General features: G+C 45.9%; 1 protein-coding gene across 1 annotated transcript in view; it reads right to left on the minus strand.

Annotated features, from left to right (window-relative positions):
• Window positions 1–25,555, minus strand: part of STX8 (syntaxin 8) — a 252,706-nt gene that overhangs the window by 190,928 nt on the left and 36,223 nt on the right. The window contains exon 5 of the mRNA XM_042967115.1: window positions 9,795–9,919. Within this exon, the coding sequence (XP_042823049.1) occupies window positions 9,795–9,919 (125 nt within the window). The remainder of the gene's footprint in view (window positions 1–9,794; window positions 9,920–25,555) is intronic.

Genomic DNA, 25,555 nt, shown 5'->3' on the forward strand with positions numbered 1-25,555 from the left:
GAGAAAGAGAGAGCTGGCAAAAGTACCTATCTGTTAAAGAAACTTAACAGACGTATCAATTAGTTGCAATGTCCATACATATATTCAGATCCTGAATCGAACGATCTAAAAAACAAAACAAAACAAAACCACACCCACACACAAAACCATCATGGGACAATCCGGGAGGTCTGAACGTTGGATATCTGATTATATTAAGGAATTACAATTAACTTATTAAGGGTGATAGTGGCATTGCAGTTACATTCTTAAAAAACCGGTCCTTATCTTCTGCAAACATACTTTAGGGATATGTTCCAGAATATCCACGGCTGAAATGATACGATGCCTAGTTTTTGCTTCAAAAATAATTCAGGTGATGGGGTGCCTTGTGCTCTGTCTCTGTCTCTCAAAAATGACTAAACATTCAAAAAAACATAAAATTTAAAGAATTAAAAGAAAAATCCAGGTGACGGGCAGGAGAGGGAGGAGGGTAGACATATAGATAAAACGAGATTGGTTATGCATTGTTAACTACTGAAGCAATTGATGGGCAGAATGGGATCATTGTCTTACCGTCTCTACTTAGATAGTTTTGCAATCGTCCACGGCAAAAAGTTACCGATACTTTAACAAGTAAATAAAACAGAGGGATATTCCTAGGAGCTGCAATCTCTGGCCCCCGCCCGAGCGCGTGACAAGGGCCCAAGGGCTGGGGCTGTGTCTTCTTTATCCTGTACTTTTGCCCCAGTTCTGAGCCCAACTGGTGGCACAGAGCATATACTTAATAAATATGCTTAAAGCAAGGAATGACACAGAGGGCCCACTAGGCTTGTGCAAGGAAGCGCTAGTCTCTGCTAGACACGCGCAAAGGCTTGCGGGCAATACGAGGTAGTCCTCTTGAGTTTAGGTAGTAGGAAAGGTAGCTGATGTTGGGTTGTCCAGGGCCCAGAGAGAGGCACTGGGGATTCCCACATTTGATGCAAGGAGGTACTGTCCCTGGATAAGGGGAAGTGGGACAGATGGGGATAGTGGATACGCTGCAGAAAGTTAATTACTACATTGGGAAAACTCCCAGAGCAAGTCCTAAGAGTAGATGTTTGTTTGTTTGTTTTAAGTTTATTTATTTACTTATTTATTTTTAATGTTTGTTTATTTTTGAAAGAGAGAGAGAGCATGTGAGCAGGGGAGGGGCAGAGAAGAGGGGAGACACAGAATCCGAAGCAGGCTCCAGGCTCCCAGCTGTCAGCACAGAGCCTGACGTGGGGCTTGAACCCACGAACTGTGAGATCGTGACCTGAGCCGAAGTTGGACGCTCAACAGACTGAGCCACCCAGGGGCCGCTATTTATTTATTTTGAGAGAGAGAGCAAGTAGGGTAGCGGCAGAGAGAGAAGGAGAGAGAGAATCCCAAGCAGGCTCCGCACTGTCAGCGCAGAGCCCGATGCAGGGCTGGAACTCAGGAACCGTGAGATCATGACCTGGGCCTAGATCAAGAGTCAGACGCTCAACCGACTGAGCCACCAAGGCGCCCCAAAGAGTAGATATTTTTAGTTTTGTTGAAGCTGTGGTTGCAAGGGTTCAAAGATCAGCTACCAAGGTTTGCCAGTCCGGCTAGCCACGTTCCCCACTGCTATTTCACATGACGATACCAAGAGACCTAAGAACACAGACGTCCAGAAGGAGTGCAAACTCTCCTGCTAGAATCTAGAAAGAACATCTACGGAACAAAGGTAAGAAGAGACGGGATTAAGAAACCCGCACGACGAGAGCCCCTGAGTAAAGTAGAATGAGCCTTCATACCTCCTCAAGGTCTGCCATGTGACTCAGAGACAAGGGTCTCAGCTAGCCGAGAGGTCGCCTTCCTTTGTTTCATCTCACGGGTTTTCGAGGTGATTTGGTTATTGTCAGCCCCTCACCCATCTTCTGCCTAACATCTATTTGTGCCTTAAATTACTGCTTATGCAGCACAGAAGCCAAGCCTGGCTAACCGGTTGTAATGAGGCCTCGGATCTAGGTTAGGAAAGGAAAGCATTCATTGCTTGAGTCTCAGTTCTACCGATAAACTGTTATTGTGGGATGCGTTTCAAAGTGTTTCTAAGGGTCGACAAAAGTACAGAAAGGCTAACGGATTCCGTGGGCGGAAGGAAGTTAGAAATGACCCTTCATGGTCCCTTATTTCTATCTGGTGCAGGACCTGGCAAGGAAGCAAAACCATGGCAACCTCAGCGCATCCCCAAGATTCTTCGGGCAGAGAAAAGGCGAAGCAGGGTTTTATGTAAAGATCGCTTTCAGTCTTTGTGCTTCTCCTTGTAAAACCGCTTGCTAGGAAAGCAAAGAGGAAGACAGCATTTCCCAAACCCCAAGGTAAGGGTAGGAGATGGCTCCTCGACTCTTTCTGCCCGACCCGTCCCTACCCCTCCAACATACCCCAAAGGCCAGCGGGCTTCCAAAGGGCGGGCATCTCAGTAAGGGTGTTCTCCGCTTCGGGGACCAACACAAAAACCTGCAGGTGGCATCCTCTCCTGCCTGACCTCCCACCATCTCTGCACGTGGCACCTTCCCAGTGACAGGGGACACTTCTCCTGGCTGGAAGCAGCTTTTCTCGGCAAAGAAGCAACAATGCCGGAAAACCCATTCCTGTTGGCTTGCAAGACGCCCCTTTCAGGGACCGTCAATCCCGAAGGATAAAGCACTACGAATGAATGGCCCTGCTGCGCGCAAAGCCACACCGCCCTGCACCGTTCATTTTGCTTCCAAACATGATAGTGGGTGAAGTACAGGGAATTAAAGGCATCGGGGAGGCTCAGAGTTCCTTTTGCTAGATAAACTCACTGTGGAAAGGGAGCTCAAGACGGAAGGAGACTTCTGCTTCCGGCCAAGAGGGGCTGACAGGGGCCTGATTTACTTCTGGCCTGAAACAACTGGGGGGAAAAAAAAGAAAACAAAAAAACAACAAACAAACACCAAACCACAGGCAAAATACACAAAACAACAGTTTCAGGAGAGACACGGCCATCAGGAAATGAAGGACAGTGATCCCTGAGGGACGAAGCAAATGAGAGGAGGTCTAGGACTGCCCCAGACATCGCCCGGCGCGGGGAGGAGGGCATCCAGTTGGAACCCGGCGGCATCTCTCCACGGAGAAGCATCCAACTAGGTCAAGGTGGTAAGAGCACGCAGGGCACAGCACAGAGGGGAGAGAGCGGCACAAACGGAATCTCCGGAGGTTTGCACGGGGTCCACCTCAAGGCTTCAGCTGAGCAGTAACCAGGACATGCGCGTGAGGAGACTATCCAAGGCTGGGGAAAGAACTGCCTGAAAGGGTGAGAGGGGATGATCCTCTGAGCTCACACTGGGTTGGAACACAGTCCCTATTCCCACCGACCAGGTGGCCTCATGATTTACGGGGCATCGGGGGACTCAGAGTGCTTTCAGCTCTATAGTGGGCTAGACCGCCTCTACACTGGAGTCCGCAAACATCTTCTATAAAGGGCCAGAGAGTCAACATTTGGGGCTCTGTGGTTTATATGGTCTCCAGTGCAGCTATTCAACTCTGCCCCTGTAGCAGGAAAGCATCCATAGATGATATATAAATACATGAACATGGTTGTGCTCCTATAAAACTTTATTTATGGACACGGCATTACCTTTGAATTTTATATAATTTTGACGAGTCATGAAATCGTCTTCTTTTGACTATGGACAGTGGAAAAACCATTTTTAGCTTGCAGAGCACACAAAATCAGATGGTGGGTGAGATGTGGTTCACACGTCGTGGTTTGCTGACCCCTCCTCTAAAATAAACACTGTCCTGGTCCACCTTACAAAACAATACCCAAATAACTGGACTGCATCCTAGGAAAAAAACAAAACAAACAAACAAACAAAAAACCTCAAGAATATTCCTAGAAATACAAAAATACTTAGTACCAAATACAGAAAAATTCACACCTAGCTTCCAAACAAATGTTTCCCCCCTAAGATTAGAAACAAGCCCAAGGAAATCTGTTCTCACCATTTCTAGTTGACATTGTACCAGGGGCTGTAGCAAGTGCAATGAGACAAGAAAAGGAAATAAAAGGCGTCCAGACTGAAATGAAAAAGTAAAACCACAAAAATTAAAAGAAAAGGGGGTACCTGGGTGGCTTAGTCCACTAAGCATCTAGCTTTGGCTCAAGTCATGATCTCGGGTTCATGAGTTCAAGCCCTGGGCTAGGCTCTGTGCTGACAGCTCAGAGCCTGGAGCCTGCTTCAGATCTGTGTCTCCCTCTCTCTCTGCCCCTCCCCTGCTTACGCTCTGTCTCTTCCTCTTTCAAAAATAAATAAACATTAAAAAAAATTTTTTTAAGAAAGATTACTGGAAAAACCCCAAAATACATGGAGATTAAATAAATGCTTCTAAATGACACATGATCAAAAAGAAATCTCAAGGGAACTTTAAGCATATTTTGAACTAAATAAAAATGAAAACACAACTTATATATTAAAGGGATATGTCAAAAGCAGTGCATAGAGTGAAATTTATAGCACTGAATGCATATGTTAGAAAAAAGATATATATATATATATATATATATATATATGTATATATATGATCAACAGTCTAAGTTTCCACACCTCAGAAAACTAGAAAAAGAAGAACAAATTAAATTCCAAGTAGGCAGAAGAAAAGAAACAATAAAGGAAGAGAAATCAATGAAATTTAAATAGGAAGTAACAGAAAAACCACTGAAACCAAAGCTGGTTTGCTGAAAGATCAATAAAATCAATAAGCCTGTAACTAAAAGAGAACACAAATGACTAATATCAGAAATGAAAAAAGCAGACATCACTACAGATCTCATGCACATTAAAAGGATAATAAAGGAATATTATGAACAACTCTATGCCACAAACTGGATAACCTAGATAAAATGGCCCAATTCCTTGCCAGACACAGCTGACAAAATTCACACAAGAAGGAACAGATGATCTGAATGGGCCTATATCTATTAAAGAAACTGAATTAACAATAACCTCCCCAAACAGAAAACACTAGGCCCGATGGGTTCACTGGTGAATTCTACTAAACATTTAAGGAAGAAATTATACCAATTCTCTACAATCTCTTTCAGGGGACAGAAGCAGAGAGAATACTTCCTAACTCATTTTCTGAGGCCACCATTTGTCCTAGACAAAGACATTACAAGAAAAGAAAAACACAGACCAGTATCACTCATGTGCACAGATATAAAAATCCTCAAAAAAATATTAGCAAATCAAATCCAAGAATGTATAATACACCACAATCAGTGAGATTTATCCTAGGTATGCATGCCTGGTTCAACATTTAAAAATCAATTAATGTGGGGTGCCTGGGTGACTAAGTCAGTTGAGCATCCGACTTCAGCTTAGGTCATGATTTCATGGTTTATGAGTTCGAGCCCCCTGTCAGGCTCTGTGCTGACAGCTCAGAGCCTAGAGCTGCTTCAGATTCTGTGTCTCCCTCTTTCTCTGCCCCAACCCCCCACCTCTCTCTCTCTCTCAAAAAAAAAAATAAACATTAAAAAAATTTAAAAATCAATTAATGTAATCCATTATATCCACAGGCTAAAAAAGAAAAATCACATGATCATATCACTAGATGCAGAAATAGTACTTCACAAAATCCAACATTCACTAATGATAAAAAACTCTCAGTAAACCAGGAATAGAGGAGAATTTCCTCAACTTGATATAGAATACCTACAAAATCCCCAGAGCTAACATCACACTTGATGGTGTGAAACCTGAAGCTTTCCCACTAATATCAGGTACAAGGCAAGGATGTCCGCACCCCCCCTCCCCCGGCAACCACTGCTTTTCAACACTATGCTATAAGTTCTAGCTAATGCATCAGATGAGACAAGACAACACATGAAAATATGTACAGGTTGGAAAGAAAGAAATAAAACTTTGTTTGCAGATGGTATGATCATGCATGCAGAAGATCCAAAAGAACTGACAAAAATCTCTTGGAACTAATAAGCAACTATGGCAAGGTTGCAGGATACAAGGTTAATATATGAAAGCCATTTACTTTACTATAAACCAGCAACAAAGAGGTGGAATTTGAAATTAAAAACACAATACCATTTACATTAGCATCCCTCAAAATGAAGTACTTAGGTACAATCTAACCAAATATGGACAAGATCTATATGAGGAAAGCTACAAAACTGATGAATGGAATCAAAAAAGAACTAAAGGAGACACATTCCATGGATGTGGACAGAAAGACTCAATATTATTGTCAAGATGTCAGTTTCCCTCAATATTACAGGTCTGATGCAATTTCAATCAAAATCCCAGCAGGTTATTTTGTGGGTATTGACAAACTGACTCTAAAATGCATATGGTAAGGCAAAAGACTCAAAAGGAGAAGAAGGAGAAGAACAAAACAAGAAAACTGACACTACCCGACCACGAGATTTACTCTAAAGCCATAATAATCAAGATACTGTGGTTTGGGTGAAAGAATACACAAATAGATCAATGGAACAGCACAGACAGCCCAGAAATGGACCCACATAGTCAATGACCTTTGACAAAGCAGTAAAGGTAATACAATGGCACGAGGATAGTCTTTTCAGCAAACAGTGCTGGAATAACTGGACACTCACACGCAAAAGAAAAGTGAATCTATACACAGACCTTACACTTTTCAACACAAATTAGAATGGATCACAGATTTAAATGTAAAACACAAAACTAGAAAACTCCAAGATTACATAGGAGAAAACCTACATGGCCCGTGGGTATGGCAATGATTTTTTTTTTTTTAAAGAATTCACTTATTCCTTCTTCAGTGTTCTTCTTTTCGTTATGTAGACCCAAGTTTCAGATCTGTATCATTTTCCTTCTCTTTAAAGAAACTTTAAATCATTTCTTGTAAGGCAGGTTACTGGCAACAAATCCCCTCCACTTTTGTTTGTTTAAGGAAGTCATGATTTCTCCTTCAGTTTTGAAGGATAATTTCACAAGGTACAAAATTCTAGGTTGTGGGTTTTTTCTTGCAACATTTTAAATACTTCACCCCACGGGGCACCTGGGTGGCTCAGTCGGTTGAGTGTCCGACTTCGGCTTAGGTCATGATCTCACAGCTCGTGAGTTTGAGCCCCGCGTTGGGCTCTGTGCTGATGTCTCAGAGCCTGGAACCTGCTTTGGATTCTGTGTCTCCTTCTCTCTCTCTGCTCCTCCCCAATTTGTGCTCTGGCTCTCTTTGTCTCTCAAAAATAAATGTAAAATAAAATAAAATAAAAATTTCACCCCACTTTCTTTGTGCCTGCATTGTCTCTGTAGATGAAGCAGATGCAATTTTTACCTTTGTTCCTCTATGGGTGAGGTATTTTTTCTCCTGTTTTCTTTTAGAATTTTTCCTTTATCTCTGACTTTCTGTAGTTTGGAAAGGGACTGACTATGGGTAGTTTTTTTTGGTATTTGTCCTAGTTGGCACTCTCTGAGCTTCCTAGATCTGTCGTTTGGAGCCTGACCTTAATTTTGGAAAAATTCTCAGTGATGTTTCAAATATTTTTCTGCTCCCTTTTCACTTTCTTCTCCTTCTGGTATTCCCATCAAAACTGTGTCATACCTTTTATAGTCCTCCCATAGTCCTTGGATATTTTCATCTTTTTCTTTCTTCAGTGTTTGTTCTCTTTGCTTTTCACTTTAGGAGGGTTTCTGTTGAGATATTCTCAAGCTCAGAGATTCCTTCCTCGGCCATGGGCAGTCTACTAAAAACCCATCAAAGGCATTTCTTCATTTCTGTTACAGTGTTTTTGATCTCTACAATTTCTTTTTGGTTCTTTCTCTCTGCTTAACATTGCCCACCTGTATTTCAACGCTGTGTATCCACTAGAGTCCATTAGCGGTGGAATATTATTTAGCACTAAGAAGAAATAGCTATCAAGCCATGAAAAGGCATAGAGGAAACTTAAATGCATATTACTAAATGAAGGAGCCAGTCCGAAAAGTCTACATACTGTATGATTCCAAATATATGATATTCTGGAAAAGGCAAAATATGGAGAAAGTAAAAAGATTGGAGGTTGCTAAGGGTTGAGGAGGGAGGGGGGGTCAGTAAGTACAGCACAGAGGATTTTTAGGGAAGTGTAAATACTGTATAAATAATCTAATGATGAATACATGTCACCATAGCCTTGTCCCAACCCACCGAATGCAAAAAACCGAGCGTGAACCCTAAGATAAACCATGAACTTTGGGCAATGACGGTGTGTCAGTGTAGCTTAATTGTAACAAACGCACCACTCTAGCGGGGGGTGGGGGTGTCGATGTGGGGGAAGACTGCATGGCTGGGGGCAGGGGTTACATGGAAACTCTCTGTACCTTCATCTCATTTCTGTTATGTCCCTGAAACTGCTCTAAAAAAAACAAAGTCTTTGAAAAGAAAGAAGTCAAATTTCTTGATTCAGACATGACCATTAGTATAGAAAATCCCACACGCTCTACAAGAGAGCTTTTTAACAAATTAGTGAGTTGGGCAAAGTTGATCCAAGATCGATATAGGTAATCGGTTGTACTTTTATACACTAGCAACAATCAGAAATAGAAATGTTAAAATACCATTAATAAGAGCATAGAAAACATGAAATACTTGGGGAGAAATGTGATATAAGATGTCATATGTGTGTCAAAATTTGCTGAATCATACATTTTCAATAGGTGCTACCTGGGACAGGTCACGTATACCTCGATAAAACTGTTCTTAAAAGGAATTAGAAAGAATAGCATATCTGTAATACAGAAAAACCATGTACAAAAACAGGAACATGGAAAAGGTCTACTGCACACATTAAATAAGAGAGTCAGAGCTATAGCATTACCCCTATCATGATCTCACTTACGTAAAAATATGTGTGTGCTTATACCAAGTAAGCCTGAGGAAATATATGCTCATCTGTTTACAGTTTTGAGATTGGAGAAGTAATAAAGAAAGCTTCCCATTTTATACATCCCAGGCTTGTTTGAAATTTCTACAACGATCATGCATTACTTCTGAAATTTAAAAAAAAAAAAAATAGAAGAACGTAAAAAAATAATTAGGCTTAAAAGCCACTGGGCGAGATGAACTTGAAGACAAGAAGCCAGATGGACTCATTTTGTGTAAGAAAAAGATGGGAAGGGTGCCTGGGCGGCTCGGTCGGTTGAGCATCCGACTCTTGACTACAGCTCAAGTCATGATCCCAGGATCATGGGGTCCAGTCCTGCACAGGCTCTGCACCTGAGATTCTCTCTCTCTCTGTCTCAAATTGAAAGAAAGAAAGAAAGAAAGAAAGAAAGAAAGAAAGAAAGAAAGAAAGAAAGAAAGAAAGAAAGAAAGAAAGAGGAAGGAAGGAAGGAAGGAAGGAAAAGAAAAAGAAAGAAAGAAAGAAAGAAAGAAAGAAAGAAAGAAAGAAAGAAAAGAGAAGACAAGAAGAGAAAAGAAAAGAAAAAAAAGAAAAGAAAAGCAAAAAGAAGATGGGAGTGTTGTGTTTGGAGAACGAGTCCCATCACAGAGTAAAGGGAGGTGGGCACATGTCTCTGATTCACCCGGTTTTATCAGATTCAGAACTCCGTGCACGCTCTCTCCCAGTGGAGAATCATGATTTCCCTGGGCTACCTTGATGGATGACGCCATCTGTCTGTTCCTTGGGTGTCCTGAGGCACAAAATTGCCAAGAGCTTTAAAAGACCAGCACTGATTCCCCTGTGATCGTCAATGGCTGTAAGGAACATTCAAGGCAGGGGTAAAATTCTGACCAGGTTTCCGAGCCCACGCTCTTGGGGTGTCCAGTACCTTGGATAATTTTCTGCTGCTGTTGCCGGATTTCATCAAAACCCAGGCCTCTGGTCTCCTCTGGCTCCTCGAAGAGCCAAGGGTTGGGTACTCCTCGCTTAGCCCCTCCAGTCATCAGGCTGGACCTAGGAACGAGATCAAATGTGTTACATAACTCAAAAAACACAGCTTTGCTGCAGATTACTCCCACAAGCGCAGACGTGAGCCTCACGTGCTTTGAAAATGCAATTCGACCACAATTTACTGCGTCCTTAGTTCAATGCCAGCAACTGTGTTCAGTGCTGGACGAGGTCTGAGGACGAATTAAGGCACAGGCCTAGTCCCCCAGAGAATTAGAGCCCATTAAGGAGACCAAAGCAGCACATAAGACCCTTACCAATCTTCCAACACACGTTTGAGTCAATAATCGTAAACGAGGGTCTTAAATTTCCAAAACACAAGGCCACACAGAAGTGGCCTTTTGATTAGGACAAAGTTTGTCTCCCAGGCTACATGACACCAAAGGCACAGATGCTATTTCTCAAGAAGGTGCAAATGTTGCCACCACCACAGATGATGACATTAAAACAGGGCCACAGGATCCTTATGCAATGGGATGCGGTTGTTCACAGACAGAAACACACAGAGGGTTTCAAATCCAAGCTCACGAACGTATGATAACACTCACAACAGAACAAATCCTGAATTATCGATCTCAATCTTTACTCACCCTAGAAAGCCCACGCGCCCCTGCCAAACCAGGCATATTGGTCACCCTGCCATCCGGGAACAGGAAACCCGCATTCTCAGCCTCGGTCCCCGTGTTTGTAGGATTTTCATCCCAAGCCTCGCCTTCCCTGTCCCCACATTCTGTCCAAGCCACGAGGGCGGTGCTGTTTGTGGAACCACCTGTGACCATTTCAACCCAGACGTGAACAGTCATTCATCTGGGAGTTGGGTTCCTGGGATTTATGAAAACTGATGGTCACGACGACGGTGATATAACCGAACTAGCAGTCGCGATGGTGGTTAACGGGCAGCGAGGACCTGCCGCGTGCGATCGTAACCCCGGACGACGCGCGTGCGGCCACTGGCTTCTCCGTCACTTCTCACGTTTCTCCTCTTGCCTGGAAATCACTGCTACCCCATAACCTTTGATGTGGGTAAGCCTCCTGCCTACTAGGTACAAGGCAGGAACCGGAAGTCGCACCCTTGACCGGACAGCAGGCTGCTCTCCAGCACAGAGCGAGTACCAGATAATCAGATCTCAGCTTCACCACCTACCAGCAGATACAGACAGCAATTTCCACCTCAGAGGCCTGCTGGGGAGTATATAAAACAATCCGTTTGGGGCGCCTGGGTGTCTCCGTCGGTTAAGCGTCCGACTTCGGCTCAGCTCATGATCTCACAGTTCGTGGGTTCAAGGCCCGCGTCGGGCTCTGTACTGACAGCTTGGAACCCAGAGCCTGCTTCCGATTCTGTGTCTCCCTCTCTCTCTCTCTCTGCCTCTCCCCTGCTCGTGCTCTTTCTCTGTCTCTCCTCTCAAAAATAAATAAACATTAAAAAATTTTTTTTAAATCCACTTACCAAACACTTATTCTGTACTCAACTATGGCATAGGCATTGTTCTTGCTCATGGGAATGAAGGAAAAATAGAATATAGGAAAAACAGACCAAAATCTCTGCTCTTACCAAGCAGAAATTCTTGTTATGGGTGCAGCTTCCATTCTGGTGGGGGGGGGGGGGGGGTTGGGGGGAGACCAAGTGTGAAATGTGCGGAAAGTGTGTAACACTGTTCTTGGAAGGTAACAGTCACTCAACACGTGGTAACAAGTGTCATGTTACCACTTAACGAGCTGCATACACAGGGCACACGGAAGGCTGATTTCTGAACAGATGAGTGGACCCCCAAAAGCCTACCTCTCCTTCAGTTTTAGTTGAGCACTCTGAAACCTAGAGAAGAAGGTGGTATGTTATGGGAAACGAACCGAGGCAAAACCGGAAGAAAAGTTTTGATTCCTTGCACTAAGTTTTAATCTTTTTTTAAATGTTTACTTATATCGGAGACAGAGGTGAGTGGGGGAGGGGCAGAGAGAGAGAGAGAGAGAGAGAGAGGGAGACGTAGAATCTGAAGGAGGCTCCAGGCTCTGAGCTGTCAGCACAGAGCCCGATGCAGGGCTCGAACTCACGGACCATGAGATCATGACCTGAGCCGAGATCAAGAGTTGGACACTTAACCAACTGTGCCACCTGGGCACCCAAGAAGAGATTTTTTTTTTTAATGTATATTTATTATTTTGAGCGGGGGGTGGAGAGTGGACGAGGGTCAAAGAGAAAGAAGGAGATGCAGAATCAGAAACAGGCTTCAGACTCCAAGCTGTCCAGCATAGAGCCCAACACGGGGCTTGAACCCACGAACCGTGAGATCATGACCTGAGCCAAAGTCGTGAAATCATGACCTGAGCCGAAGTTGAATGCTTAACCGACTGAGCCATCCAGACACTGTCTCCCCCCCTCCCCCACCACTGGCCTTGGACTAAGATCTTAAACACAGAGCTGGCCTCTCTGCTCAAGGGCACAAACATGCCGAGCCCAAGGACAGCTTGCTTCCACCTTCTCAAAGAGCAGGTGTGTCCCCTTAAAGCCTTACTTTGTTTACCTGGTTGGCCCCAAGTATCTAAGACGTCAAGATTCTGGATTTATTCCCTGGAGTAATCATTCATCTCGCCTAACTGGAGATGGTGTAACGAAAGCAATGGAGAAGGAAAGGAAGAGTGAGTTTACAAAGCACACTCCCCGATTCATGCACCAGCTCTGGATCACAACAGGATTCATGCGGGATGCCCTGTGCGGATCCCTGGGGAAAAGCAAGTACTGACGACCAGGACAACGGGCCAGACACACACACAGTGACCTCACAGTGCATCTGTCACCAGCTACAAGCATCCACTCACTCAGATCAGTACACTGCACCTGCCTTGATAGGAGACATGGCTCCTCCGAAGTTAAAGCTGGAATGTCCCACTGGTGGCCCGTGCCACACCGAGAGCACATTTTTACAAATTATCAAAGGAGAGGGGCACCTGGGTGGTTCGGTCGGTTAAGTGTCCGACTTCGGCTCAGGTCATGATCTCACAGCTGTGTAAGTTCGAGCCCCAAGTTGGGCTCTGTGCTGACAGCTCAGAGCCTGGAGCCTGCTTCATATCCTCTGTGTCCCTCTCTCTCTGCCCCTCCTCTGCTCGTGCTCTCTCTCTCAAAAATAAACATTTAAACAAATTTTTTAAATAATAAACCTTTTTTTAAAGATTAAAAAGATTACTAAAGGAGAAAATAAAAGAGACGTAATCAAACTGACGTAGCAATCTCAAAAACAACGAATTAGAGCTATAGCCTCTAACTATATTTATATAATATATCTTGGCATGTATTAGAGAATACAGCATGACATGGGCCCAATTCAACATTAATATCGAACTCAGATCAGCCAGCACACGTACAGGAAAGATCTCCCGGGGCCGAATGCTGACCTATGAAGCGCTGAGCACTGAAAGACCGGTGTTGGCCTTGATCTCACACAGTCCGACAAATCAACCGTCAACTGCAGCGCCGTTGGCCAAGGTGCACCGAAGTAAAAATTCTTCCCTGATGCCCTCCTTCCCGGGTTATCTGATTCCAAAGTTCTGGAAGTTTGGTAAGTTTCAGTTTGGAAGTTCAAGTCTGAACTTTGTCTCTCCCCTTGGCGTTTATACTGTGTTGATACCCCAAGTCCAATGGGAAACTCAGCCTTTACCAACAAGAGCAGGTAAGATCACAGGTGTCACTGTACGTGGAAGACCTGACCTCCTTTTCGTGAGGTTTTACGTTCAACTTGACGTTTGGAACAATGCCTACTTTTGCTCAGTACTCTCCTGGGCCAGAAGGAAAACATGAAAGAGTTTCCGACAGGATTCTTGCCTTCAAAGCACTTACGATCAAATTGAAAAAAAGAAACAAGCCACACACGAAGGCACTGTTAACCAGAAGAAGACGACACTTGCCCACAAACACCCATTCTCCTTCCCCCGCCCCGCCCGCCACGGATTTTCCCCATTTCAGTTCAAGACCACGCCTGACCCATTGGCTCAGGCCCAAAACCTCGGCATCGACTTTGGACTCCTTTCTTTCACACCCTACGGCATCTACTGCATTAGCGAATCCTTTAAAATGTATCTAAGGGGCGCCTGGGGTGGCTCAGTCAGTTAAGTGTCCGACTTCAGCTCAGGTCATGATCTCGCGGTCCTTGAGCTCGAGCCCCGCCTCAGGCTCTGTGCTGACAGCTCGGAGCCAGCTTCCGATTCTGTGTCTCCCTCTCTCTCTCTCTGCCCCTTCTCTGCTCTCTCTCTCTCAAAAATAAATATAAAAAAAATATTTTTAAATAAATACATACATACATACATACATACATACATACATAAATAAATAAAACATAACTAAAGTCTGGTCACTGCTTCTGCCCCGTATCCCTCCCTGTCTCCTGCTTCTGTTCCCACCCTCCACCATCCTCCACATAAAATGCAGTGTCTTTACTATAACCTACAAGCCACACTAGCCTCCTTGCTGCTTCTAGAACACAACGAACACATTCCCTTCTCGGGCCCTTGGCACCTGCTGTCCTCCATATCGAGACGTGGCCTTGGCCCCTCACTTCATTTGACTCTGCCGAAATGCTACCTTCTCAGAGAGTCTCCCCTGACTACTGCATGTAAAATAGTACCCTTCCCTGTAAATCCTTAGCCCACCTCCTCATTTTATCTGATTTTTCTCTATAGCACTTAGACAACTATCTATCAGATACGATATAGTGGGTTATTTTCTGCCCTCCCACACTGGACTATAAGCTCCCCCAGGGAGGAACTAGCTTGCTTGTCACACTGTCCTCAGTGCTCTGGCCTAATGGGCAGTGACTTAAAAAACGAAGTTGAGGGGCGCCTGGGTGGCTCAGTCGGTTGGGCGGCCGACTTTGGCTCAGGTCATGATCTCGCGGTCCGTGAGTTCGAGCCCCGCGTCGGGCTCTGTGCTGACGGCTCAGAGCCTGGAGCCTGCTTCAGATTCTGTGTCTCCCTCTCTCTGACCCTCCCCTGTTCATGCTCTGTCTCTCCCTGTCTCAAAAATAAATAAACGTTAAAAAAAAAAAAATTTAAAAAAAAAAAACGAAGTTGAGGGAACTAACTTATTCAGCCAAAACCATCCCTGAATGCAGGAGATCAGTAAGCATAGCCCGGAAACGGTAACGTTGCACACTGGTGCTGTCCTCTGCGATTTCAGGGGCATTTTACATCCACGGTCCCCTTCCAGTCATACGCAAGCCTGGGTATAGGTCAGCGCAGGTGTTACTGACAGGAAGACCAAGGAAAAGAGACATCCAGTGACTTTCTGGAGGGCGCGCATAGTGGCAGAGCTAAAGGTGCGACCCATCACTTCGTGCTCTGAGCCCCAGGACTGTCCTCTGCACTGTCGCGGGGAAGGCTTCCTGAGGGTAGGGAGACTCGAGAAGGCCTTGCAGAGTGGGTGAGGGTCCGCGATACGGGGAGGGAGGGACGGAAGGCACCGGAAGAGAGACTGAACACGCCGAGGGGATGTGAGCCGCCCGTGTGCAGGGGGCGGGAGGGGAGAGGGTGGAATCTGGAAGGCCGCGTCTCGCAGAACTCCTTCCAGGGCAGGCAGCCGTGATGCATCTGCCTCTGTCCTCACTCCTTTCATCCCCACTCCTGCAGGATCCTGTCATTTTCGGGCTGCACTAACTGTCCCCATCCTGGAAATCCGCCGGTCCACAGCCAAGTTTCCTTAAAAAATCAACTGAACTTGGTGGCCCGACCGCCACTGCAGTCCCACTGCTGCTCCCGCCCTACAAAACTCTCCTCACCCGTGACCCTGCTGCCCAAACGTGCCCCGCCGCCACTCTGCCCCGTGCTGGGCCTCCTTTGTCACCGGCGACCCTCCCTTGGCCTCCTCCAGGCCACTCTCTCCCACTGGCAGCTGCCTCTCCGTAACCTGCAGGTGCCTCGTCCTCTACCTGCCCCTTACACACTAGTGCTCGTCAGCCACTCCGTCCGGTCCTTCTCCCCCTGCTGCGTGGTCTCTCTCCGGGCCATGCCGTCTGTCCCTGGGGCTGTGGGCTGTAAGAACAGGAAGTAACAGGTGCTCCCGCACTCTGCGCGCCCCGGTATGAAAGAAACAGGATGCGTTCTCTGGGGTCATCATGGTGCTGGGTTCTTAACTGGGGCTGGGAGCGGGACGCGCTCCGCTCCCTAGCAGGGCAAGGTCAGAAGCCGGGGGTAGATCTGGGAGGAACAGCACATTCACAGCCGAGACCCCAGGTTATCAAAATCCAGGGGATTTTGAGGCCCGCTCCACGCTCGTCCTGATTGAAAATCACTGTGTTCAAGACTTCCAGACCCCCCTCCACCTCTGCGACTTTCCTGCAGGCGCTCTACGTGCATTTACGCCTTTTTGTTTGGGACTCCTCCACGGCGAACCCCATGTATCCAAAATTGAATCCATGACCTTCACCCCGTAACCCGTGTTCTCCTGGGCACGCTATCTAGTGAGCACCGCCCCCACCCCACCGCCCCGTATGCCCAGTCCTGCAGCCCTTTCCCCCGTTTGTTTTTTGCCCTTTCTCTCCCCCATCTCATCGATTACCAAGGCGTCCGCGCCCCCATCCCACCCCCCGTGGGTACTGCCTGCCTCTGACCCTCATCACCTCTCCTGGGAGCATGGCCTCAGGCTTGTGACTGGTCCCCGTGTTCCCAGTCACCCGCGTCCAAATCGCCTTGGGCTTTGCCACTGGAACTCTCTTTCTAAACCAGAGATCTGGCCATGACGTTTCCCTGTTTCAAAACGATCCTGGCTCCCTAGAAGCCAGGGAGGACGTTTCAGCTCGACAACATGGCCCCAGGGATCTGTGCCACGTCATCTCTCAACACCCCCTTCCATACCCTTACTCTTCCTTCAGCCCTACAGACCGCTCACCGCTGCTCAGACAAAGGCACAAACTTCCACACTCTCATGTTTTTGTATGAGTCTGGAGGGTCCCCACCCCCACCGCTTTGTCCATCTGGCAAAATTCTATTCATCCCCTAAGGCTCAACTCAAATGTCACTTCTCCTGTTTGGTCTTTCCTGATCCCCATCCCCCCCCCCCCCTTCCCTTGAATCAATCACTCACTGGAGCTCCCATGGCACTTTGTTCAAAACCTCTAACGTGGCATTTATCAAGCAGGATTGTAGTTAGCTATTTACTCATATGTCTCCCTTCCTAAATTATGAGCTCTGCGAGGAAAGAGGCCACATGACAGTCATGTTTATATCCCTAGTAGCAAAAAAAAAAAAAAAAAAAAAAAAAACCAAACCAAAACAAACAAAACAAAACAAAAAAACACAGGGCTTTGGAATATACCAGAGAACAGGCATTCAGTACATGTTTATGAAACAGAACTAGGAAACCACTGAGCTTTTTAGGCCAGAGAGAGACAAAATGAGAGGAGTATTTAACATCTCTATCTTGAGAGATTAAAAAAAGGAAAGAGAACCACAACAAAACTTCATCTACTGCTGTGGGCCTCCAAGACTCCAGAGCAAAGACTGATTTTGATTTTGTTCAAGCAGATGGAGAGGATATCACTTGAAAGAGAATTCTTTCACGAAGACACCTTCCAGCTCAACCCCGTTTTCAGAATTACATCAAGGGAGCATTTCTCCTCCGAAAAGTTAATGAAACCAAGTGCTAAATACGACATCTCTGAGTCTGGGACAGAACTGAAATTTTTTTTTTAAATAAATTGGTTAATTTTTGCCCATATTCTTTCAAGATGGAACTTATCTAGAACTTCTGAGATAAAAACGACATTAATAAATAGGTTGGGAATCTGTCTTATAAAGATTTTAGCAAAACGTTTCACAGTTGCTTCTGAAGATATGAAAATACTTCATTTCCATCCCCCAAAGTAAATGACGCTTTGGATTAAATGATGATACTATGGGGGGGGGGGGCGATGCACAGACAACTCACGTTTTTCTGCTGACAAGTCGAAGGGGCTGAAGCTTGCTGGAAAATCATAGGGGAGGGCACTCTTATGGACCAAACAGAATTGAAAAGCAGTGAATTCTAAGTAGTCTTCCTTAGCTTTTCTTAGCATCTCAGAAAGACATCAGAGTGACTATCTAAAATGTTGGTTTTGTCTAAAAATACATGTATGTATCAGTGTCTGTGTATGCACAGGGCAGAGAGAGGCTGGCAGGTAGGCCCAGAGACCCCATTTCTAGGGTGTCAGTGAAACGCACAGTCTGCAAGGCTTTGCAATTAGGCTTGTCTCAAAAGATGAGAAAACGCTACCACGGGATGAAAAGTGCAATTCTTTTCTCGGAACTTTTCTTGGTAGTTTCTCTCTGTGCGTATAAAGATGTCTGGGGGCTCAAATTTCAATCAGAAATAGATTCTTTGACATAAATTCTTGGGAGGCAAAATCTGGCAACAATATGCAGACTGGATTACGCTGAGGAGAGGCCGCAGCCAGGGAGGTGGGCCAGGAGGCTGGTGTAATTTAGGCGGAAGGTGGCGGGGGTCCGGGTGAGGGAAATGACAAGAGGGAACGGGAAGAGCAGGACAATTCCCACACTGAGTCAAAGGAAAACCCCCCAAGTGTTGGTGAACAGACTGGATACAGGGGACAAAGATTTTCAAACGTGGGGCCGGGGTTTGGGGAGGGGGGGGTGGAATAGTGGGACTTGGAGAAGTGACACAGCCTAGGGAAAGGGAAAGTTTTTATTTCCTTCCAGAATTTTCTCAAACTTGCACATAGCTCCTAAGACCAACCCCAAAGTATGTCTACTTCATCAGCCATATTTGCTAGATGGCCGATCTCTCTGGGTCCGAGACTGTCCTGTTCTTTTCCTGTATCCCGTGTCCCTCTCCATCCATCCTTGCTACAAATACTCACTGAGCGCACTTTCTATGCGTCGGGCTCTAATCTTGGGGCTCGGAAGGGAACAAGACACACAAAGAGATATCTGACCTCATGGAGCTGATACTCTGGGGACAATAAATGCCTCACACCGTGCCTTCTGCAAATACACAACAATTGTTTTTGTTAAGTTGAGCAAACGGTCTTTCTGGAGTATGAGTCCAGAACAAATAAGACCTCAAACAAGGAAAGTATCTTCTTACCTAGCATCCTAGGAGGTTCCTGCCATGGCATTTTAAAAATCTACTGCAGTCAAAGATCTTTCTAGTCCTAAACCAGTCTCGTTTTCTCCTTCCTCGCTACGGGCACACTGAGCAATAAAAAGTTTTAACGTCAAGTTAAAAACTTGATGAAACAGTTTGCAGAAGAACAGACATGCAGGGTGGAAAAGGTCATCACAAGTCATTATTTTGACCTCCAAACCAAATTTCAGAAACCCTAGGGTGCTCTTCCTAAGAGTCATCTAAGCAACCCCAAATCTAGAAAACAAAACCAAAGAGGAACAGTCCTTTACCCTCCGTGTTCGATTGTCAGAGCTCCTGAGGAGTAGAAGAGGGGGGACGTAGGGTGGCACATAAAACAGAAGAATTCCAAGGGAGACGAATTAGCTGCCTGGCCAAATGTCTGGTGACCGAGAGCCACCTGCTGGTTAGTGCTTACAATTCAACTACAAAATGTTCAGTAATGCGATGACCGCCATTTATTTACAAGTAGCTCCTTCGGCGATTACACAAAGCACTTGTGAACACATGTTTACAAACAGAATGAGCAGAAGTCAACATATGCTTACATATTATGTGGGGGGGTGGGGGGTGGATTCTGTTGTGAGAACTGAGCCCTCTTGACACTGTTGTTTCAATAACAAGGGCCCTACATCCCCCACTTTGTTCTTCACGACCAAGCACCCTTCGAGGACGAACCCGACGGGCGCCCCACGGAGGTTAACGATTTGCACTGAGGCATTTGGCACAGACACGGATGCCCATCTTCGTCTCAACTCTACTATGTTGCCCCTTAATCCCGTCAATTAACGCTGTTTTCCACGACAAAGTACAGGTGTAATACTGTGAAATTCTTAGCTGGCAGAAGGACCACCGACAGTAGTGGAAATCTGTACTTGTCCGCTGATGGGCAAAAATGCTAATCTGGCATTAAAAGAACATCTAAGCGTGGCAATGAAAATGTGTATATGCCCAAGATGCACAAAAGCCAAGAACCAACTACACAGTTATCATTCCCACCTCAATAATCTTGCTTTTAATTGTATCGATTCATCTCGTTCCCATCTAAAAGCTCCAATTCTCCAGGTGGGCACCCGTGCTCTTAATGGTGCTTTTCACTTTCTCTCTGGGGACGGGGCCCACAAATCCGTAAGCCCCTCAGCTAGGTATCTCTACGACCAGCTGGGCACCAATCTGGAGGCTCATACGGAAACTATCAGTCTACAAGGGGAGGGCTTGAGAGAAGACCCAAGTCAGAGAGAAAATACGTGAAGTCTACTAACTCTGCAACTGCTGTCTCAGGGCTCCTTTTTTCCACCTTCTTCTCAACCTCCCCTCCCGGTCTCTCTCTGTTCTTATCTCCTACACCATTTATGGCTCACAGCACACGATTCAGCACTTACTTATCAACTATCATGGTACTGTTCTCTCGTCGCTTCGTGCAGGATAGAAAGGCCTTTCAAAGGGCATGCCATTTTTGGATTCCCCTCTGCTGAGAGCAGTGGCAGCACGTGGTCGGTAATGTTCACAAAGGCACGTAACAAAGGCGTAAACATACGCATTCACCTGCATTTACCTCATGTGGCCCTCACAATATTTTGTGGAGTTAGGGTGATCTGCATTTTTACAAAACACGAGTGGGAGTCAAAATTCAAACCCAGGTTTTGGAATACCAAACCCTTCGTTCCTACCATAAGCAGAGTTAGCAATACATGGCTTGAACGTACAGAGGGAACGCTGCGTGTTACGTACAGGGGTCTGGAAGAAGGACAAAGTACCCAAGGCCAGTGAGAAACAAACGAATGAGGGGTCTCTACAAGGCAGCCATGGTAGCATACCAAAATCAAGAGAGAAAAGGCCCAAGAGACAAAACCTACAGCAGAGGACAAGGAGACCTGAGTTCTAGCTCCTTCTCTCCCGTTCATTCCCTTCGGGCACGACGGATTCTCTAAGGATGTCTCTCCATCTGCAAACTGGCACTGGCTTCTCCTCTCTTACCCCTGAAGATTCTCTTCAGGCTCAAATAATATCTCCAAGTGTTTGAAACAGGGAAGGGAGAGAGAAATAGAAAACCCCTTTTTTTAAATATATATTTTTTTAATGTTTAGAGAGAGAGAGTGCACACAAGCAGGGTAAAAGAACAGAGGGAGAGAGAAAGAAAAAGAGAATCTTAAGCAGGCTCTGAGCTCAATGCAGAGCCCGATGTGGGGCTTAATCCCACGACCCTGGGATCATGACCTGAGCCAAAGTGAAGAAAGAGTCAGACGCTCGACCCACAGAGTCACCCAGGTGCCAAAAACCTTTTTCAATAAATGAGAAAATACTTCAGTTTCTTACACATTTGCACTTCTAAAAAGTCCAAGTTGGAAACTATTTAATCAGCTTTTTAAAAGAAAAATCAACGTAAGTAACTTAGGATACAGTACGTGTAGGTGACTCTTGCTTTCTCCCTCCCCCCACCCCCAGCTTCTTCATAGACTGGAATTTCCTCTTTTTTCAATTCCTACACAGTCGTTATAATTTGAAATGAATACAAGCAGGGGTAGGGAATCTTTTTAAGTTTCCACCAAAAGTCACCAATATACCAGAGGTTGAGGACTGCAATTCAAAAATTAAAAAAAAAAAAAATTTTTTTTAATGCTTACTTTTTTTTTTTAAGTTTATTTTTTATTTTTGAGACAGAGAGAGACAGAGCATGAACGGGGGAGGGGCAGAGAGAGAGGGAGACACAGAATCGGAAGGGGGCTCCAGGCTCCGAGCCATTAGCCCAGGGACTGACACGGGGCTCGAACCCACGGACCGCGAGATCATGACCTGAGCTGAAGTCGGACGCTCAACCGACTGAGCCACCCGGGCGCCCCTATGCTTACTTACTTTTGAGAGAGAGACAGAGACAGAAACAGAGAGAGAGAGACAGAACACGAGCAGGGAGAGGGAGGCAGAGAGAGAGAGGGAGACACAGAATCCGAGGCAGGCTCCAGGCTCCGAGCTGTCAGCACAGAGCCCGACAGGGGGCTCGAACCCACAAACAGTGACATCGTGACCCGAGCCAAAGTCGGATGCTTAACCGACTGAGCCCCCCAGGCGCCCCAAGGACTGCAATTCAAAACAAGATCCCATTTTTCACCCATCAGATCAATAAAACCCAACCAGTTCTAGGGAAACATGGGAGGGACATGGGAGGCACGGGGACTTTCAGAAACAGACCCAGCATGCTAACTAGCATGGACTCCCATCCCTCAGGCTAGCAGCCCCACTTCAGGGCCTCTGTCCTACCGAAACGAAAGCCACGTTCACTATGGATACCGACTGCTGTCCTTCCCTATCATGGCGAAGTACGAGGCAACCAGGAACCATCAACTGGGGAAATGGTTGGGGGAATCACTGCGCATGTATATTGTGGCACAAGGTAGCCATTCAAAAGAATGGGTTGGGGCGCCCGCGTGGCTCAGTCAGTTGAGCGTCTGACTCTTGATTTCCGCCCAGGTCGTGACCCGGGGTCGAGAGATCGAGCCCCACGTCAGGCTCCACACTCAGCGCAGAGTCTGCTTACGATTCTCTCTTCCTCTCCCTTTGCCCCTCCCCAACTCGTGCTCACTCTGCTCTCTCTCTCTCTCTCTCTCTCTCTTAAAAAATAAAAACAAAGAATTTGTTAGATCTATTGATTTGGAAGACTTGCCAGATTTAAATGAAAAAGGTAAATCACAGAGTAATATGTAGAGTTACAACTCTGTCTTCATCAAAAAAAAAAAAAAGGAGGAAAACACGTATGTACGTAAATATATTTATAAATATTTGTCTACATACAGGTAAGTGTCTGGAGGAAAACCATGGAGCTGGTTCACGCTAGTTACTGGAGGGAGGAGGGAGAGAATTAATTTGCCGCTACGCCCCAGCGTGGTTTGACTTGTTACAATGAGCCTGTGCCGTGTTGATAATTTGTTTCAAATCCAATTAAGGATGAGTCATTTCCTCAGGGGAGGGGGGCCACGGGAGGGGAGGCATCGGGGGAATGAAGACGTACAATGTTGGTGTCGACTGACAGAAAGCGTTATCGAAAGCATCCTTCTGCGTTTAAAATTAAGGGTAGGAAAAAAAAAAAACCTAAAATGAAGAAATGCCAGATTCAAACATTAATTTTTTTCCCGGGGGGGGGAGGGGAAGAGAAATGGAAGAGAAAGATCTAAAGGCAAGGAAGAAAGACGAAGCGGGGAGAAAGAAAAAGGGAACAGACAGGCTGGGCAGGGGTCCACAGACACCGAGGGCAAGTTTTCAAGTGACACACAGGCTGTTACACTGAGGAAGGGGAGGGAAGAAGGATGGGGGAGAGAACGGAACGGGGACAGGGTCCCTTTTGTGAAGGTGGGCGGCCCAGAACCCTGACCCTCCCTCTCACTTTCAAGGGAGAAAAATCCTAACTTTTCGAAATCTAGAAACTGGGAAGGGCTGAGTTAAGTGTCCCCCGAGTTCTCCTGACTTCCATCTCCGTCTTGTGGTCTGTTCAGGACAGAGTTCTCAGTGTGTGTGTGTGTGTGTGTGTGTGTGTGTGTGTGTGTGTGTGTATACATTTATATGTACTCATACATAAATATGAGTGGTATACACATACATTTATAAAGGCATATAAAGTATCACTTCTTCCACTTATTACGTTATATAAATAAGTACATATACATACACAATTATACATCTATACAGGTATATACACACTTGTCTGCATACATGTTATATACAAATGTAGGTGTGTATATATGTAGTTATATACATACTTTTATTTTATTTTTTTTAGAGAGAGTGCAAGTGGGGGAGAGGGTGAAGAGAGAGACAGAGGGAGAGAAAGAATTGCACGCTGAGCACGGGCTCAATCCCACAAACTGTGAGATCATGACCTGAGCTGATACCAAGAGTTGGACACTCAACCGGCTGAGCCGCCCAGGCGCCCCTATACGTATTTTTCAATCCAAGCAGAACACAGAAACAGAAAAGTCGTAACTGCACAGCTCAGAGATGGTCTGCAAGGTGAATACCCCGGTAGTCACTACCTAGCAAGAAACAGGACTAGCAGAACACCAGGATCCCTCGTGCCCCCTGCTTCCTCACGGCTTCCCGCAAAGGGCCCCACTTTGTTTGGTGAGCTGTAACACTGTAAGTTCTGCCTTTACCGGAACGCCATCTGACAGCACGTCCTCTTATGCCAGACTCCTTTTGCTCGACGTGTTTGTGAGATCCTCTGTGGTGTGCGCTGTGTAGCCGTAGATCACTTGTTCTCGTTTCCTGTTGTATCGCCGTATGAAGACGCCGTGACGCATTTACCCCTCGCAGGGCAGATGCTCACGGGGTTGTTTCCAGGTGGGAATATTCGGAATAATGCTGCTAGAAACGGTCTTATACATGCTTCTGTGCAGCTCAGTTTTAGGAGACACGGTCAAACAGTTTTCCAACGTGGTTACAGAGGGGCGCCTGGGTGGCTCGGCCGGTTAAGGGGCCGACTTCGGCTCAGGTCAGGATCTCACGGTCTGTGAGTTCGAGCCCCGCGTCGGGAGCCTGTTTCGGATTCTGTGTCTCCCTCTCTCTGCCCCTCCCCCGCTCAGGCTCTCTCTCTGTCAAAAATGAATAAACACGAAAAAAATTTTTTGAAAAGTGGTTACAGAACTGATAGTCTTGCCAGCAGTATGTGAGAAATCCAGCCAGTCCCTGTCCAGTAACACTGGACACGTCTGCCGTTTCAATCTCCGCCATTCTGGTAGGTGTGATGGCACGACGATCGTGGTTTTGCTTCGCAATCTTTTCATATGCTCACCAGCAACCAGCTATCCTCTTCTGGGAAGTCCAAATTCTTAAATTATAGGCGTTCTTTATGTACTCTGGATACAGCTCCTGGGTCGGATGTATGCGCTGCAAACACAGATTCTCATTCTCTGGCTTATCTTTCGTGCTTTGTGGTATCTTCTGATGAACAGAATTTCTTTTTTTTTTTTTTCAATTTTTTTTTTAACATTTATTTATTTTTGAGACAGAGAGAGACAGAGCATGAACAGGGGAGGGTCAGAGAGAGAGAGAGAGACACAGAATCTGAAACAGGCTCCAGGCTCTGAGCTGTCAGCACAGAGCCCGACGCGGGGCTCGAACCCACGGAGAGTGAGATCGTGACCTGAGCCGAAGTCGGACGCTTAACTGACTGAGCCACCCAGGCGCCCCATGATGAACAGAATTTCTTATTTTAAGGAAGCCCCACCTACCGTGTGTTTCTTTCACAGTTACTCTCTGTGTCCTGTAAGAAAAGCTTGTGCATCCCGAGGTCATAAAGACATTCTCCTATGTTTTCCTCCACAAGCTCTCATTTCACCTGTCACATTGAGATTTGCAATCCTCTTGGCACAGATTTTTATGGAGAATGACAGCAGAGGCTGAAATTCTTTCATTTCCCATATGCATACCCAGCTGATATAACCTTATTTACTGTAGAGACTGTCTTTTCTCCACTCCACTGTAGCACACCCTTGTCAAGAATCAAGTGACACTGTGTATGCGGGACTGTTTCCACTGGGGTTGTTTGCCTA

This window comes from Panthera tigris, chromosome E1 (assembly GCF_018350195.1).
Source record: "Panthera tigris isolate Pti1 chromosome E1, P.tigris_Pti1_mat1.1, whole genome shotgun sequence".
NCBI lineage: Eukaryota > Metazoa > Chordata > Mammalia > Carnivora > Felidae > Panthera > Panthera tigris.